General features: G+C 34.9%; 1 protein-coding gene across 10 annotated transcripts in view; it reads right to left on the minus strand.

Annotated features, from left to right (window-relative positions):
- The window catches only part of GLRB (glycine receptor beta), a 98639-nt gene that overhangs the window by 24688 nt on the left and 53877 nt on the right, over positions 1 to 20074 (minus strand). For all 10 annotated transcript variants that reach the window (XR_006216713.1, XR_006216715.1, XR_006216714.1 and 7 more), the window contains 4 exons: positions 12089 to 12318; positions 11891 to 11973; positions 9903 to 10043; positions 3781 to 3933 (listed from right to left, as the gene is read on the minus strand). Coding sequence is in view for 7 of the 10 variants with exons in the window: in XM_042983705.1 (XP_042839639.1) it covers positions 3781 to 3933; positions 9903 to 10043; positions 11891 to 11973; positions 12089 to 12318 (607 nt within the window). In the remaining 3 variants the exon portion in view is untranslated. The remainder of the gene's footprint in view (positions 1 to 3780; positions 3934 to 9902; positions 10044 to 11890; positions 11974 to 12088; positions 12319 to 20074) is intronic.

A 20074-nucleotide genomic window follows, 5' to 3' on the forward strand; every position in this document is an offset into this window, starting at 1 on the left:
TGAGCACTCCTTTAACCTAGAAATGCTTTCCCCGTTTGGCTCCTAGGAAACTACATCATACTGGTTGTTGCTCATCTTCTCAGTCTCAAGGGTTTAACCTTTATACGTCCACCTGCACTCCAGTCTCCTCACGTTAAAGACCATCTATGTTCTTACAAATCTAAAGTTCTTACCTCCAGGCTTGATCTCTCTTAAAAACTCCATACTTGTATAGCCAACTATCTGATATCTCTACCTAAAAGAGATCTCAAACTTAACATGTCCAAAACCAAGCTCCTCATCTTCCCACCTTCTCAAACCTCTTTTACATGCAGCTTTTCCCATGTCACTAAGTGGTAATTTCATCCCTCTGGTTTCTCAAACAGACAAACAAAAAACAAATACAAGACCAAAAACCCTTTGAAGTCAGCTTCGATTCTACTTTCTTAAATCCTACATACAACACATCTACACATCTCTTTATCTCTACCATATCCATCATCTATTATGAGCATCTCTACCCTCTGGCTCATACCGTGATCATTTCACTTAGATTATTAAAATAGCTTCTTTTTTTTTTATTTTTTTTAACGTTTATTTATTTTTGAGACAGAGAGAGACAGAGCATGAATGGGGGAGGGTCAGAGAGAGAGGGAGACACAGAATCTGAAACAGGCTCCAGGCTCCGAGCTGTCAGCACAGAGCCCGACGCGGGGTTCGAACTCACGGACCGTGAGATCATGACCTGAGCTGAAGTTGGACTCCCAACCGACGGAGCCACCCAGGTGCCCCTAAAATAGCTTCTTAACTGATTTCCTTGCTCCCACCCATGCCCCATTTTAGTGGGTTCTAAACAAAGAGGCAAGGAGAATTTGTTAAAATTTATTTATTTTCTTATTTTTATTTATTGATTTGGGGGGAGGCAGAGAGAATTTCAAGCAAGCTCCATGCTCAGTGCAGAGCCTGACATGGGGGAGCTCAATCCCACGACCCTGGGATCATGACCTGAGCTGAAATCAAGTCTGATGCTCAACTGAATGAGCCACCCAGGTGCCCTGAGATCTGTTAAAATTTAAAGCACATCCTGCGGGAAAAGCCCTCAAGGGCTTCCCATTTCACTTTGAATAAAAGCCAAAATAATCAGAATGCCTTAGGACATATTACACAGTCTCCTCCCTTTTGCTGTCTTTCTGACATCACCCTTTCACTCGTTCTGATCCAGCCACACTGGCTTTCTTGGTGTTCCCAAAGTACTCCACACATGCTCCTGCCATAGGAATGCTGGCCTTGATGATCACTAACCCAGCCCATTCTTTCCTAGATATCCACCGTGATTTATTTCTTTACCTCCATCACATCTTTACCCAATATCACTTCTCTTTCAACAGTTCCCTACAAGCAGGCTGCTGTCCCTGAACTCTCTGTCCTTAGGTCACTATCTTTCTACATTCCCGGACATTAGGATTTTTTTTTTTTTTTTAATTTTAGTGTAGTTGACATACAATGTTATATTGGTTCCAAGTGTACAACAGAGTGATTCAGCAATTCTATACACTGCCCAGTGCTCACCATAATTACGTACAGTCATCATCTGTCACCACACCCTGTTATTACAATATAATTGACTATATCCCCTATTTTGTACTTTCCATTTCCATGACTTGTTTTATAACTGGAAGTTATACGTCACTGTCTTATATATCATATATTGTACTTATTTGATGTCTGTTTCTTTCCAAAAAAAATACATACTCATTGAGGCTTAGAGGTTTTCTTTTGTTTAATCTATTTTATTAACTATCTCTTAGCTATTTACTTTGTTAGCTATGTGCCCATCTTCTTGAATATTGCTTAGTACACAGTTGGCACACACTAAATACTTGCTGAATGAATCAAGAGTGCAAAAGTCCTTTACAAAGTGTAAAGTAATGTATACATGTGGCATATTATTAACTCCTGAATGTGTAATAAGCACTTTACACTCATATTTTCAGTTCTCCAAGTAACCAACCCCTTGAGTATTTTTTGATCCCTATTGACATTTCAACAGAGTATGTTTAAAGAGGTTAGATCTGTTTGTTATCTAAATTGTCACAATTTAGACAGAGAGCAGGAATTGAAATCCAAGTTGAACTCTAGGGACTGACTTTCAACCATGAAATACTTCTGCTCCATACAACAGGTCTACTGGACGTTAAGTGGACAGCTCAGGGACCTTATGTCAGAACTCCTGCAATAGATGGGGATTTACAGAGAAAAATCCTTCAAGGACATATCAGGGATTTAAGTGTCTCCAGAGTACTCTTGAAAGTCTGACATTTCAATTTATATCGGTGCATAAGAGTAAGATATTTTTAATAAGCAAAAAATTGACTACTTGGGGGAAATGCATGATATTTTTGACAAGTCTAAGAATACAAATCTAGTTTTCCAGTAGTTTTATTCTCAGTACAACATACTACATAGTTAATTCTCATCCCCTAAATGAATTAATCTATGAGTTGCCATTGTCTTCATTATACATACATAACCATTAGGATGAAATCTCCTACATTTTTGGTCATTAAGATGTAGATTTGGTCTCTGTGGCTTTTATTAAATGTAAATCACCAAATGTCTTATTCAAGTAAAACTGTCATTTTCATTGCTTCTTTCCTGGTTTTCTACTCTTTAAAATCTGTATTTCATTTAATTCCCCTAACAAGTCTGGGGGGAGATTTGCACAAAGCCTTTTTGATGGAAATAAAAAATAAAATGCTGCAAGCAATCAGTCACCAAGAGGTCAGATATACCACAGCCCTACCTATATAAGTTCCAGGTGAAAGTCCGAGAATACACACACACGCGCGCGCGCACACACACACACACACACACACACACACACACAAGGTAATGAAACATTTTAAAACATTCCAAACAATCAAAATTTGTTGTAACAAAATCCTTATTTTCAAGATTATTCACTTCACCCACTAGAAGGGCTCTTGATTACTTCACAAAGCAAAGACTTTTTCACCCCTATACAGACACAATTTTAAGACTGGCTAATGATGTTTCTATGTGACAGAGCATTAACAATAACAAATAAGAGAGCATAGATAACCAGCTCTTCTTCTCCCTAGCCACTCCTGATGATACAGCACACAATATCCAATGTTTAAGAAAATGATGCAAAGATGGGGCGCCTGGGTGGCTCAGTTGGTTAAGTGTCCAACGTCAGCTCAGGTCATGATCTCATGTTTCATGGGTTCGAGCCCCACATCAGGCTTTGTGCTGACAGCTCAGAGCCTGGAGCCTGCTTCAGATTGTGTGTCTCCCTCTCTCTCTGCTTCTCTGTCTCTGTCTCTCTGTCTCTCAAAAATAAACATTAAAAAAAACTTAAAAAAAAAGAAAATTATGCAAAGTCATTCCCCAGTGAAGAGCATGAGATAGTATAAAATATCACTGAGAAAGATTCCCATCAATATAGTTTTGTTTTTAAGTCTGGCACTATTGCGGCTTTTAGACTTTAGTTACCTGTGGAAATCACTTCTTAATAATTATTTCACAAGAGTCAAAGTTAGACAGATCAGCTGTTTAAAATACCCAAAGACATGAAAGAAGAAAAAAACTTAGTTTAATTATTGACTGCATAAACACTGAGAAAATACAGTGCAATGTCAAGTTTTGAAGGAAGTCTAAAAAAAGAAAAGAAAAAGGTTGCCTTCAATTCTACAGTTCTGTTTGAAAATAGTTGATTACACAGTTAGGCAAGGACATAACCCACATCAGACATTGAGAGAGAAGCACAGAACGCTTTACCCAGGGGCACTCTGGCAGCACTTGCGTCCGGGTTGATCCAGAAGGAAAGCCAGGAGAGAACCACTATCAGCAGGGTAGGGGCGTAGACACCCATCATGTAAAACCCGACCTGTCTCCTCAGGGTGAAGATGACTTCCACACACGTGTAGTACCCTTTCAGAAACAAACATGTTAGAAATATGAGGTGCTCACCCACGTGCAACTGCAAAAATCAACGATGTACCTATAAATTGTAAGGCACTTCCATTTGAGGCAGTTTCACAAAGTAAACTCAGAAAAAGATTTTTTTTTCTATAAATATATAATTCATTTGATGCGAAAGGTTGACATTATGGGACCTGTCTCACCTGACCTTTCACAACTTTATTATGGCATCGAGAAATAGATACCACATGCTGTGCCACTATGTCAACATCTCAGCTTTTAAGTCTTTGTTCAGAGAATTCGCAATGAACTTAAACTTTTCATTACCCATGGGTCCTCTCAGAGCAACTGATCTAAAGGAGTCACATAGGGAGCAGTAAATCAAAGTGGAACAAGTCTAAAAAGAAACACTCCACGACTACGCATTGTCAGTATAATTTTTCAGCTACATGTACCACTTCTTATCTAGAAAGTATGGCAGTCTACAATAACTCCTATGCGTACTTAAACCTTAAAAGTTAAGAGTATTGGAAGTAAATGCTAGCAGCAATAAGAAATATGTGTTTTCAATCTACGTAGATAAAAAATTATAAAGGGCAAGTATCCAACGTTCCTCTCAATTCTCTCCTCCACTCGAGACCCTCAAGCATGCTTTATGAGGCAGAGGACCTCATTTTCACAAGCGGAGACAAGTGCAGAAATTGCATTACAGCATAATTCTAGAGATGCCATGACACTACTAGTCCCCCGGATTAATCACAAATTATGGGCAGCCTCATAATAGCCTTTGCTGACTTGAGAAACAAAATAAGTGACAAAATATTCTCCTAGCACTGGAATAGAAGACACACTTCTAGATGTTTGAGATTATTTTTTTAAATGCTTTAGTTCTCTCAGTTAGCAAATTAAATATAATATTTAATGCCTAGAGTGCTTAATTTTGATAAAATTGTCGTTAGCCATTCAAACAAAAGCAAGGTTATGTGCAAATGCCAAAAAGTTAAAATATCTCCAGTTGTGTTCAGTTTAAACCTTGTTATTTTAAAATGTGGAAATATATAAATGAATGATAAATGAACACATTAAATAATTGTGGGGAAAGGACAATATTGCTTTTTACTATTTTAAATTTTAAAAGAAATATTTATCTGATTTTCCTAGTTAGGAAGGATATATACACTTCTGGCACTAGAACAATCTTCATTTTTATTAATTAATGGTACTTACGGCAATAGTGCACAATTAAAGAATGTCAAATAAAAGAATAGCTATTCACGTCCTCTTATTAAATAACTTAGATTAGAACCCTATCTTTTCCCCAGTGTGAATTATAATCATCGCCACCTCTGAGAGATTAGAAACATATTAGTTTTAAATATGTAACAAAAATAAAGAGTTGATTTGAACTGCAGTAAATTCTACTTATGCCAAATGCTTCCATATTATATCAGAAAACAAAAAAAAAATGCAGAATGTTTGTCTCTTTTTGTAATTTTAATTTCATTAAAACCAGGCAATTAATTTAAATTGTGCATAGGTTTTAAAAAGATGCAAAAGGTCAAATAATGAAACCTCCCTCCCTTTTCTGTTCCCCACCACTCATCTTAACTTCCTGCCTGGACAAACAAGAACATATGTTTCTAACTAACAATTATGTGCAAAATTTCCAAAATAGAATCTTTTAAAAGTCCCATTTTCTGCAATTAAGAGACTCCCAGTACTTCTTAAAAGTGGTTCTAAAGTACCGGCTTTGCAATAGCATCACTTACTCAATTTAATTTTACATTTACCTAGCACATGTGAGATAGGGAATGACATACATGTGCTTATCACATATTTTTAAATTTATTTTTTTATTGTTTTTTCTTTTCAAATTTTTATTTAAATTCTAATCTGTTAACATACAGTACAATATTCATTTCAGGAGTAGAATTCAGTGATGTGTCACTTACATACAATACCCAGTGCTCAACACAAGTGCCCTCCTTAGTACTCATCACCCATCTAGCCCATCCCCCCACCCATTATCTCTCGGCTTGTTCTCTATCTTTAGCAGTCTCTCACTTACTGCATATTTTTAGGTAACCTGAATTGTCACAAATATTTCAACAATTTACTATGGAGTTGCTCACTTTAAAATGAACTTTTGCATTCCATCCCATCATATTTAATTGGCAGCCTAAATAATAGAAACCCTGTACTCTGAAGCAAGTTTCCACCCCCTCCTTTTATGAAGGCACCCACTAGGGGAGCTTCCCAAGACTTGGATGAATTTGGCAATAAAATACATGCTTGGATATTATAGTGATTTGCTCCATAAACTTTTATGAGAAACATTTCTTGATCTTTTTTGATCTTTTCCTAGTACTGTTACATTTATGAGAGGCAGGTGGGCAGCTAATTGATATAAATGTTCATTGGCAAATTCAATTTACTTTCTATTTCCTGTGGGGTTTTATTTCATTATTATTCACCTAGGCTTGCAATTTAAGTATTTTTCATACTTGTTTTCCCATATATTTCTCCTTTGTAACATCTACAATTATAAAAAACTGTAACTTTTAATAAAGTTAAAGCCAAATTATTATTTCTGATTATTTCTGTACAAGTTAAAGAACATATTGTCCATCATTCTATATATGTTGCTGTCTATATCTTTTTCATTATTCTACATTATTAAGCATCCCATATATTTAGAAGTTTATTTCTTTTATTTAAAAAATTATGTTTATTTATTTTTGAGAGAGAGAGGGAGAGAGAGAGAGAGCACGAGTGGAAGAGGGGCAGAGAGAGAGGAAGACACAGAATCTGAAGCAGGCTCTAGGCTCTGAGCTGTCAGCACAGAGCCCGACACGGGGCTGGAACCCACGAACCACGAGATCATGACCCGAGCCTAAGTTGGACACTTAACTGACTAAGCCACCCAGGCGTCCCAGAAGGCTCTATATTTCTAAGTACATTTCTAAATATTATCCAAATATTAAAATATATTTTACTAATATTCATATGATGATTCATGTAAACACTGATGATAAAGCATGCTTACTGAAACATAGTAAATGACAATTATTATGATGTTAGAAATAAGCTTTTTTGGAGGGGAGGGTGCCTGGGTGGCTTGGTTGGTAAAGTGTCCAACTTTGGCTCAGGTCATATCTCATGGCTTGTGAGTTCAAGCCCCACATCAGGCTCTGTGCTGACAGCTCAGAGCCTGGAGCCTGCTTCCAAATCTGTGTCCCTCTCTCACTCTGCCCCTCCCCCACTCATGCTCGCTCTCTCTCTCTCTCTCTCTCTCTCTTTCTCTCTCAAGAATAAATAAACAACATTTAAAAAATTTTTAAATAGAAATAAGGGTTTTTTTTTTGTTATTTTCTGTAGCTAATGAGAGTTCAGTGACTTATTTATAATAATTCAAAAAATACCACAAAATCTTTACTTATTATAATCTGAAGTAATCTCTCAACTACTCTCCAGCACATCTTATTTTCTTCTTAAAACTAAAATAAATTATTTTGTTTATGTGTGTACTATACTAGAATACATATGTACAAAAGGGCAGGGATCTTGCCTTTATTCCTTGCTGCATCCCCAAAAGGAGACTTTTAGATATAGGGTTTAAGATGTAGGGCTTAAAGGTGAAAAAACAAATATCCCAGGATTTTCAATGCTATGTCATCATTTTATGCTATTACATAAAATCAGAAATAAAATTACCAGTTTTATTTTCATCTTTAGATGAAATTTAAAATTTCACTAGGGTCTATTTCAAATTTCTTAAAACAATTTAGAGACTATTCATTTTGAAATGTTAAGCATATAATCTAGATGTGGTTAACTATTTGCAGTGTATAATGGGACTGACTCCACAGGTAAGGTAGCAATACCAGACTCACTGTTCCAGTGCTTCACCTGGATAAGTGTCTTTGCTTTATTGTCCTAACATGTAAAATAGGGAGAAGAAAAGTATCGAAGTCATGGCATTATTGTGAGGATTAAGATACAGAATTCCTGTAGACTACTTAAAATAATGCCTGACATACAGCAAGAAATCAAAGAGCTATGTACTTAGTATGTGCTTCTACACAACAATCCCAAAACGCTGCTTCTTGGCTTTCAAGCTTATTTTTTTCATTACTAGGTGAGCTGTAAACATTTCTAAACACTGTAGCTCATTTCCTTAATTTGAGTGAGTACCAAGAAGAGGGACACTATGCTTCGGGCAGTCGCCAACATCGAATTGCCTGGAACATTCGGTAAATCACTCAGTCACCCTGCTCTTCAGTTATTTTATGTGTTAAATAAAGAAGCTGCCTCAGAATTGTCAATAAGGTCACTTCCATATCTAGCAGTCCATGTATCTATGAGTTCTTCACTGAGTACTTTGGTGGTCAAATTTTTTTTTTTTTTTTTTATTGCTGCACAATAAGTTTCACCCAAATTTATTTATTTTTATTTTTGTTTGTTTGTTTGTTTTGCATGATCAATTTATAGGTATCAGTGTGTGCTTTCTTTTTTTTTTATTTTTTAATATATGAAATTTACTATCAAATTGGTTTCCATACAACACCCAGTGCTCATCCCAAAAGGTGCCCTCCTCAATACCCATCACCCACCCTCCCCTCCCTCCCACCCCCCATCAACCCTCAGTTTGTTCTCAGTTTTTAACAGTCTCTTATGCTTTGGCTCTCTCCCACTCTGGTGGTCAAATTTTTTAGAGCTTTCAGGTTTTCCTTTTAAAAACCTTCATAAATTCTTTCGCAGTGCACTTCCTTATTATCTCTCCCGTTCTAAAATATATAAGCTTTATAAGAGAAGGAACTCCTTATATATAAATGCTATATAAGCTGTTAACTTATGTGAAAGTAAACAACACATGCTTAAACTAACTTTATCTCCAAGTTGCTTAAGTGTTGCGTTTATTGTAGCACTGTAAATATGCAAATGTTCACTCTACCTTTTTTAATATTATATTTTGTCTTTGATGATGTCACGATGACAGCATTTTTGCTCAAACATCTGATCTCTCTGAATTCTACAGAATTATACTATACATGTTTTATTTTTGCAAGCCAACATAAATGTTGCAATAAATTTAAACTTTTATTGTATCTATTTCTGAATATCTTCATCATATCTTTGTTTACTTCCTGAAAATTAGAAATTGTATGGTAATTTACAAGTTGAAATGATAATTTGAAATAATAGTTTGATATAATGATCAAAATTCAATCATCTTTTTATGTATTTTACTAAGAGAAACAATGTTATTATATTTAATATCTAAAACTCTCTGTAACTATCAGTTGTGACTCAAGGGTTGAATATGAATCATATTATTAAAGTATTGATTAGTATTATATTTTTATTTCTGCAAAGTTTGAGGTAATTTAATGAATGAGGTTAATTTGTTGTGCTTTTCGCAATTAGCTGCTCCATAACGTATGCCAAGAATATTATACAGGGAGTGTTCACTGATGTCTAGTTATTTCCTAGACATGCTATTGATTCCCGCACAGCATAAAGATCAGTGCTTTGTAAAACTAACAATATGGCTCAACCAACATCTAAAACCTGCCTAAAAGACAAGAGACAAATGTATATGGATTACATCGATCAAATCCATAATGTTTGGCCCCAAAATGAATCTTGCCAGAAGCAGAGTTTCTTCAATACTTAAGCAAACCATTGCTTGGGAGAGTTCATATTACTAAAATAAAAAATTGAAAACCTCTTGTTATCTAGAATTTCATAAAGAAAAGCAAAACTAGAATAAAATTTTTTAAGAACCTTAGTAAATGTAATTTTATGAAAGATTTAAATATGTAATTTAAGTATATGGATATATGATAAACTACTTATAAATACTGAACTTTCTTTTTAACTAAGTTTTTTTCTATCCTGTTCCTAGCATATATTAAAATTAAAATGAATCTTTGAAATATGACTTAGTTTTGTTTAATTCAAAGAATATTACTTACCGGTGCCTTTATAGTATTTTGTACAGTTACCATATTCGATATCTTCCTTTTTAATATCAAACTGAGGCAATGCAATTTTTTCTAACTGAACAGGATCCCCTGATTGCCAGATAAACCGTAAATCATCAGTTGTGTAGCCAACTATAAACAAAAGTAAATAAATAAAAATATTAGTTTGGAATATGATTACTAATACTTTTAAATATTTTAGTAGTCCAATTATTAAGTTCAGCAACGGTAAGATCATAGGCCTTACTTATATAAAATTTTTGTTAAAAATGTGAAGAGATAAAATCTATGGCCATTAATGAAAATATTAGCGCAAATTTACAGATAATTAGTTGGCTTAAAGAAAGAATAAGCTAAAATATTTAGCATATTGCAGTTACAATCCTACGGCATCATATGTAGTAGCACATTTCTCTATATCAAAATTCTGAACTGTCGTTGATAAAGAGCAGTGAATAAGTCATTCTAGCTTTTTTGCATATCTACATTCACAACTATACAATATGCTACCTGGACATTAAAAAAAACAAAAAACAAAAAACATTTAAGCACGAAATCACCTATATTTTTGAAGACATGACCAGAAACTTCCCTGAAGGAGTTGCATGGCCACAGGAAAGCAGTAAAACAACCTCTCAAGTGGACAGTATTACAGCAGGCTGAAGCACACATTTTGGGCTTAGGTAATATGGCTACAATTCAAGGATCCTATAGGGTTTTACAGCACAGAGTAGCCTACCATTCAACGCTTAAAGTGTATGGGTTTTCCAAAGCAATATTTCAGTGCATCGGGTAATAGATTTGAATGTAAATAGTTAAAATTTTCTACACAAATATGTATTGACACACAGGTATACACTGTACAACACATTCACAAAAATGTACATACACACACTTACATCTACAAAATCCCATTTTATACTTAGAAAGCAACCGATATTGTTCAAATGTAGGATCAAACTTCAGTACACTTAAAACAACAACAAATAACCACAAAGTAACTTTAAAGCACATCATCTAGCAAGTATATATACGATATTTTCCAAGGCTATCACTCTTTTTTTTTTTTTTGCTGAAATAGCTCACGGTATATAGGTATTCAGGCTAAGGATTCCTTGTGTTAGTGTTCATTTTTCAAGTTTTATGTCCCACTTTTATTTTCAAAAGATAAGCATCATAGTGAATTAATGTATTTTAAAGGTAAATAATCATTTCAATAATAATTTCAATTAATATACTTTATACCTTAATGTAGTGCACCCTTCATAAACTGAAAAACATATGATCACAGAAACACAAAAATTCCAATGTTGTCGAAAAAATTTTTACACATCCAAAGAAAATGACTATTTGGCAGGATTTAGAGACAGTTTTTCAATGTTTTCAAATTTTCTGCTCTGAACACGTGATTTTAACAGCAGAACAGTTGTTAAGACATAATTTTTTTTTCATTTATTTTACTTACTTTTTAAAATGTTTATTTATTTTTGGGAGAGAGAGACAGACAGACAGAGTGCGAGCAGGGGAGGGGCAGAGAGAGGAAGACACAGAATCCGAAGTAGGCTTCAGGCTCTGAGCTGTCAGCACCAAGCCCAACATGGGGCTCAAACTCACCAGCAGTGAGATCAGGACCTGAGCTGAAGTCAGATGCTTAACCGACTGAGCCACCTAGGTGCCTCATCATTTACTTTACTTATAATACTAATTTGAAATGAAGTTGGCAATTATAAGAAGTTAGAAGTGTACATCTACATAACTGAGGTAAAACTAGTACCAAAGGGATCTATCTTAGAAATGATTACAGTAAAAGAATAACTATAATTTTCCTAAATAAATTATTTTACTGACTATTTGTAATCAAAAGCATCAGTTTTATCATTGTTATCCAAGATATTAGTAGAATGTATTGTCTACAGATTTTAAACATATAGTCACATATAGATTTTATGCTATAGTCACTTTGGGTCTCATTTACATACAGCTCTCCAGCTGCATCTTGCAACGTTGTGTATCCATGGGAAACAAGGTCAAGTCCAAAGGGCAGGAAAGAGTAATAGATAACCTGAAAGTAGAAACAGAGGTCTTAGAAGTTGCTTAACATGTTTCTCTGTGATACACTGACTTAAAATATATATATATATATATACATGTATAAATGTACAAATATTAACAAGTACCTCATGCTGACAAGAACATCTCCATCACGAAAAATAAATAGAAGGATATTTTCCTGGGTCACATCATGAAAATTGGCACTTTTTTCATTTGCAAAAAATAAGTCAGGTTTCCACAGACACTTGTACATTGTGGGATCCACTGTCAGTGCATCTGAACCCCGAAAATCACTAGGGAGCTTCAACCTGGGATCATTCCATTTTTGTCTCAAGAAGATGTTAACTCTATAGTCCTGGGGGGAAAAAAATGTGTGCGTGTGGGTGTTTATTGCTATTTGAAAGACATGCTCAGCACCAGAATAAAAAGAGTTTCAGTGATTAGCAGCACCAATATTTTTGGTCTTGTAACGTCAACCAGGATCAAAACAGTTTGGTCACTAAATAAAAAGAGCAGTCTAAAACGACCCTTGTGTCTCTATAGACATTCCAGCAGCACTTGCTAGCTCCAACATCAGAATATAAGTTTACCAATAATTGCTTTACCTTTATACAAATGCCAGTTATGCCAGTTGGGTAAGTGGTGTTATAAAAACCTGAGACTGCTAAATATTACCATTATTCTTCCCCCCACCCAACACACCAAAAAAAGAATAAAATTTAATTCAAAATAGATGACAAGTAGGTGAGGGGATGGACTAAATGGGGAAGGGGCGTTAAGGAGGACACTGGTTGGGATGAGCACTGGGTGTTACACATAAGTGATGAATTACTGAATTCTATTCCTGAAATCATCATTACACTGTATGTTAACTAACTTTGATTTAAATTAAAATAATAATAATAACAAAACAAAATAAACAACAACAAAAAAGCTTCAGGTTATTAATCAATATATGTGTATATTGTGTCAATATACCTAAAATAATTTTTTTTCTTTTTTGCTTATGAAATGTGCCTTTCCAACACTCACTGCTTTATGCTTAATGCCCATCTTTAATTACTCTTACTCCTATACCTCAATAAAGCTAAAAAAAAAAAAAAAAAAAAAGGAGAGTAAAGAAAAATATTTCTCCTGGCCTTTTACTAGTTAGCAAACTACAAAAATAATATATATGTGTATATAAAACATATACATTATATAATATGATGTATATATGTATATAACACACATATGTACATATGTTTACCTAAGAAGGAAAAAGAAAAACTGTCTTTGAAGATTCATACATGTACGATTATAGAGAGAATTTAAGATAGTCAAATGAGATTTGCATTGGATGCAAAACAGGTACATCAAAATTTGTAAATGTTATATTTTATTTATAGTAGAAAAATGTTTTGAAATCTACTAAATAGCTGATTATTTTACTTGAGTTTTTTGTCTACCTCCTAAAATTTTTATCTTAAAACTTTGTAAAAATTGAATTATGTCAAGACATAGATTTTAAGAGTATGTGCACTAGGAACAAGTTTAATACCTTAATACATTTTATTATCTGCCAGTTAAATGAGGTTCTAGCACAAATCAGGTTGTTAGTATATACGAACTTAACATTGAGCATCATACGCACACCTTTTGATTTTAATTATATATACTATACTCAGAACGTGCACAAAAGTGTCCAAAGCATAAATTGCATTGGGCCTCAGCTTCCTTATTTTCAATCATTCAAAATTCACAAAATACTATCTATCCATATAGTCTTTTGATGTTATCAAAATGAATGAAATCATAAACTTCAAATCAAAATCCAAAATAATTAACTAGGAAGAGGTTATAGATCATCTTTTACTAAATAATAAGACCTAATAGATTTCTATAAAACATAAATGTACATGCTTTACATATGTGTAAAATATAAAATAAAGCATAAGCAAGGAGCAATCTGAGACATTTTACTTTCTCATATGATCTTCAGACTGTATAGTAATTGTAGAAGAGTAAAGGCACACAGTAGCAATATCCACACACTGAAGTACAGAGAGTAAAATAAGATTTAACCTACCTATATCTCATAGCTACTCTAAACTTAAGGTTTATAAAGGCTTCACAACATATATAACACAAATGGTTTCTTAAAAATCATATGCAGATGGTTTCAGAGTGTCCAAGGCAAATAAACCAAGGATTATATAAGCAGGGTGCCTGGGTAGCTCAGTCAGTTAAACATCCGACTTCAGCTCAGGTCATGAGCTCACTGTTCATGGGTTCCAGCCCCACGTTGAGCTCTGTGCTGACAGCTCAGAGCCTGGAGCCTGCTTTGGATTCTGTGTCTCCGTCTCTCTCTGCCCCTCCCCCTCCCCTGCTGGCGCACGTGTGTGCACTCTCTCTCTCTCTCTCTTCCTCCCCCCACATGCCTCTCTCAAAAGTAAATAATAAACACTAAAAAAAAAGGATTATATAGGCTGACACTGAACTTATCTGCACCATTGGGGGCGGGAGGGGGGGGAAGGTAACATTTATCTTATTAAATGAACATGGAATTAAGGAGGGAATAAAGGAGGCCAAGGACTCTAGAAAACAAAGAGTTATGTTGCACAGCTACATAAACTGTTTGTTAAAATATATGCATATCTTAAAATTCATAATGGGATTTAACTGCTTTATATCTGACTGTGGTTGTCACGACTACAAGAAATAACTCAAACTCATCCAAGACAAAGGCTTCTCACCATCATGTGGTGACACTTCCAGCAGAAGTAATGCTCTTCCCACCCCAAGTTTTTATCCATTCCAGGCAAACATCCATGGCCCTCCCCTTTAAAAGGCATACACATTAGGTTCAATTATTTTCTAATAAAATAACAATTATGCTACCTTCACTAAGCGCATGGTTGACATAGACTTGACATGACTTTGAGCACTTATGAGTATTCAACTTCATATTATTTGCTAAAAAGTTCCCTTGAAATGATCAGCTAAAATTATTGGTATTCTAAAATTACACACACTAAAACTATTTTATTACTTTCTTTATGTTCTATGTCTTGTCAAAAGGTAATTCATCGAAGACCACATCTTTTAAACTTCTATGTTTAAAATGTGCATTCACATGTCATAATAAAATACATGTCCTTAACTTGTTGTCAAGGATCAGTATGAAAAATAACCAGATGAGGTTGACTATCTATCTTCTGTAAACATGTTGTTAAAGCCATGACCCCTTATTTTGGTCAACGACCATTATATGAAAATACACAAGATAAATTCTTCTTTATTAATTTTTCACTTGTTTATACATATATTACTATATCATTCAATAGGCATTTACTGTGTGCTAGGCACACTTACTCTAAGTGCTTTCCAAAAATAAATCTATTCCTTAGAGTTTATTCCTAAAAATGCTCTCCTGATTCTCTTACATGCCTCCTATTACAGGAAAGTAAAACTGAAGTATCTCATCATGTTTTTCTTTTTGTCTGGCAGCTAAGGAGTGAAGGCTAAATTCTACAGCCAACTGAATTAATAATTCATCTCTCATATCCTGGTATGACTATCATTGCATGGTTCTTGCACATTTAGTCCTATTTCAATTATTTGCTTGCATTTTTTTTTTGTTATTATACACCTCAAATCCTTGCCAGAAATAGAGATGGATGAAAAGTAAAATATCATTTGAGGGATTGTCATATACCTGACAAGAGACTGTCAGCATTATTTGGATGCCACTGTTAATTAAGCAACTCTGCCAATGTGGCTTTTAGAATCAAGATGCTTTATTTTAGTCTAATATTAGGTATTCTTATTTTAATAGAATGTTAGATATATTTATACAGATACTAATATTAAGATCTATTGGTATTCTGTATCTAGACTAAAAACAACTACATTTTGGGGTGTATGCTGGTTTGCCCCATAGTAATTAATTTCCAATGATATTATATCAACATTTTTAATAATACTCAAGATATCTGACAGGAATGAAAGCAATGCCAACCTTTAACTTCAGCATACTTTGCATAATTAAAAAGAAGCCACCTTATAATGTTTGGGGTAGCCTGAATTCTCCTTAAAATCTCCACACATACACATATCCTATATTCCACTATTCTGTCTCCAAAATTGTATGGATAGTTCATCTAAAATTATACAGCAAAATTATTTTTCTTTTAAAAATTTTATAGCAATTTTAAGAGTGTTTCTCCATGTGAAGATCATTATTCCAAATCCTTCTTGAACTCTAAACAGTGTTTCCATCAATGCATGAATATCTTTATATCACTTATACCTTTATATCCATTATTAAGTTCAAAGCATTTTAACCAGCTGAAAGCTGATTAAAGCCTTGCATAGCCCTATACAGTACCAGAGGGTTTTGACAAAATAAAACCTATCTGTGGAAAAAATTACAAAATTACAAATGATACAAGAAATGATTAATGTCACCACCTTTTTATTCTATATATCATCATAAATAGTGTTTTTGAAGTTATATTAGCCAAATTATAAAGCCTAGTATAATGGAGTCAACATGGGCTAGAAAAGATAAAGTACTTGACTCAAATTTCAGCTCTGAATCTTTAGTTTTGACTCTGAGCAAGTTTCTTAACCTCTTTGAGCTCAGTTTCTTCATATAAAAAGCACGAATATCGATACCCTAATGTGATAATTCAATAAAATAATCAATTAAAAGATTAACACAGTGACTGCTATATAAATAAGTTAGTTCTCTTTTCATTAAACATCCTTGAGAATCTAGCTACAGAGTACATTCTATACTTTCAGAAAATGTTTACTTAAATTCCTCCTAAATCCCTAGGTGATGGGTTGGCTCATTCATTCAATTCAAAAATCATTTATTAACCATATATTCTTTTCCAAACTCTGGGTACTAAGGATACATCTGTGAGTACTCCCAGACTTCAAAGATAATTGTAAGTTACACTGACAATCAGCCAAACATAAAACAATTTGCAAAAGGCTATAAAAATGGAAATAGTTTGCAACAGGGCATCTAATCTAGACTCAGGATTAGATAAAAGTAGCCAAGTGAACTGACATCAAGGCAGGGACCTGAAGACAGGACAGTCAGACAAATATGGGTCTGAATTATATATATTTTATGTGCCCTAAAGCAAGTCACTTAATCTCTCTGAGCCTCAAATTCCTTGTCAATAAAATTAATCCTAAACTATTCACAGGAATCAAATGAAATGCTGTACCTAAAGCATGAAACCTGGAACAAAGAAGTACTCAAAGTTAGCTAACTTATTATATGTATTATTAACATTATTACCAAGATAGCTATATCACCCCTGTGAAAAGGCTAACAATTACTATTGAAAGCATTTCTTTTCTATTGTTGTAAAGATGCCACCTGTAAGTTTTAATTGGTTACCAAACATCAAAACTAACTTTAATTCTATTAATTCTTCAAAAGCTTTGAAAAATCATTGTTCATGTACCAGATGTAAAGTGCTATATTAGTTGCTGATTATACACAGATCAACATAATACAATATTAGAAAACAAAGCAGATTTCTGATTATTAATTATTAATATCTGATTAATCTAATATTAAGATTTCACAGACTTTAGATACATCAATGAGCAATGGCAAGTTTGTTTTATAGACTAACAAAATAAAATATCTACTTGCTATTATGTTCCAGACTAAATTCAATGATTACAAAAGAGGCTCGGTTAACTATCAGTTTTACTATGCTAGGTTAAACATTCCTTTCTTCCTTCATTTGTTCATTCACTAAACAGTAATTCATCAAGGACTTTCTATGTTCGAAGTTCTGAGCTACCAGTCTGAGAAGGATAAAAACATGAGGGCCATACTCTCAGAAGGTGATGAGGATACAAGTAAGGACCTAATTGGTAAGGATTCTAAGGGTGACAGTACTTGTTGACAGAATAAATGATCACTTCAGACACCAGTCAGGAAAGGCTGTAGAATGTGAATCTGAGGAGGTTCCCTGAGAGTGGGCAGAATTTTGCCAGGTGCTGCAATCAGAGAAGGTCAGGTAAGTGTTTTATCAGTATGACAAAAGACTCATTAAGGGGTGCCTGGTGGCCAGTTGGTTAAGCATCCGACTTGACTCGTGGGTTCAAGCCCCGCATCAGGCTCTGTGTTTACAGCTCAGAGCCTGGAGCTGGCTTCAGATTCTGTGTCTCCCTCTCTCCTGTGTCTGCTCCTCCCATGCTCCTGATCTGTCTCTCAAAAATAAATGAAAAATTAAAAAAAAAAATTAAAAAGAATCACTAAATATCAAGATACATAAATTGACAAACATAATCAATATCGTCACTAAAAAGAGGCCAGAACGAGAGACAGAGGTTTTGTACTAATCAGTGGAAAGACATTAGTTAAAAATCAAGAGCAAGAAATATACGAAGAACTCTTTTTAATTTTTTTAATGTTTATTTATTTTTGACAGAGAAACAGAACATGAGTGGAGGAGGGGCAGAGAGAGAGTGAGACACACAGAGCTGTCAGCACAGAGCAGGATGCGGGGCTTGAACCCACGAACCATGAGATCATGACTTGAGCCAAAGCTGGATGCTCAAATGACTGAGCCACCCAGGTGCCCCTACAAAGAACTCTTGAAATGCAACAATAAGAAAGCAAACAACCCCATTAAAAATGGGCCGAATATCTTAATAGACACCTCACTAAAGAAGATATACTGATGGCAAATAAGCATATGAGGAGATGTTCCACTTTACATGTCATTAGGGAAATGTAAATTAAAACAATGAGATACCACTACACCACCTATCAGAAAGGGCCAAAATCCAGCACACTGACAACACCAAATGCAAATGAGGATGTGGAACAACAGGATCTCTCATTCATTGATGGTGGGAATGAAAACGGTGCATCCACTTTGGAAGACGGTTGGAAGTTTCTTACAAAATGACACATACTGGGGCTCCTGGGTGGCTCAGTCGGTTAAGCGGCCGACTTCAGCTCAGGTCATGATCTCGTGGTCTGTGGGTTCGGGCCCCGCGTCGGGCTCTGTGCTGACCGCTCAGAGCCTAGAGCCTGGAGCCTGTTTCAGATTCTGTGTCTCCCTCTCTCTGACCCTCCCCCATTCCTGCTCTGTCTCTCTCTGTCTCAAAAATAAATAAACGTTAATAAAAAAAAATTTAAAAATAAAAAAATAAAAAAAATTTTTTAAAAAATGACATACTCTTACCACACTGCACTGCTTGGTATTTACCCAAAGGAGCTGAGAACTTACACTCACACAAAAACCTGCACATCCGTGTTTACCGTAGTTTTATTCATAATTGTCAAAACTCGTCCCTCAGTAAATGAATGGACAAACTGTGGTACATCCACACAACAGATATTACTCACCAGGATAAAGAAATGCACTGTCAAGCCACGAAAAGACATACAGGAATGTTAAATATATACTATTAAGTGAAAGACCCAAATCTGGAAAGGCTATATGCTGCATGATTCCAACTATGTGACATTCTGGAAAAGGTAATACTATGGATACAGAAAAAAAAAAAAAAAAAAAAAAAAAAAAAAATCAGTGGTTGCCAGGGGGAGATGAACAGGTAGAGCACAAAGGATTTTTAGGGTAGCGAGATTCTATTGTATCAAATTATAATAGTAGATCATGTGTTCACACCTTTGTCAAAACCCATGAAATGAACAACACCAAGAGCAAACCCTAATGTAATCTACAGACTTTAGGTGATGATGTGTCATCGTAGGTTCACTGATTGCAACAAATGTATCTCTTTCATGCAGATGTCCACAGTGGGGGAGGCTGTAGGCAGGGAGAAGCAGGGGGTGTATAAGAGTTCCCTATACATTCTGCTCAATTTTGCTGTGAAGCTAAAACTGCTCTGAAAGAATCTACTTTTGGGGTGCCTGGGTGGTGCACTCAGTTAGGCGTCTGACTCTTGATCTTAGCTCAGGTAATGACCTTGCGGTTCGTGAGCTCAAGCCCTACGTCAGGCTCTGTGTTGATGGTGCAGAGCCTGCTTGGGATTCTTTCTCTCCCTCTCTGCCCTCCCCCACTTGTGCTCACTCTCGCTCTCTCACTCTCTCTCTCTCAAAATAAATTTAAAAAATAAAA

Source organism: Panthera tigris, chromosome B1 (assembly GCF_018350195.1).
Source record: "Panthera tigris isolate Pti1 chromosome B1, P.tigris_Pti1_mat1.1, whole genome shotgun sequence".
In the NCBI taxonomy this organism is placed as follows: domain Eukaryota; kingdom Metazoa; phylum Chordata; class Mammalia; order Carnivora; family Felidae; genus Panthera; species Panthera tigris.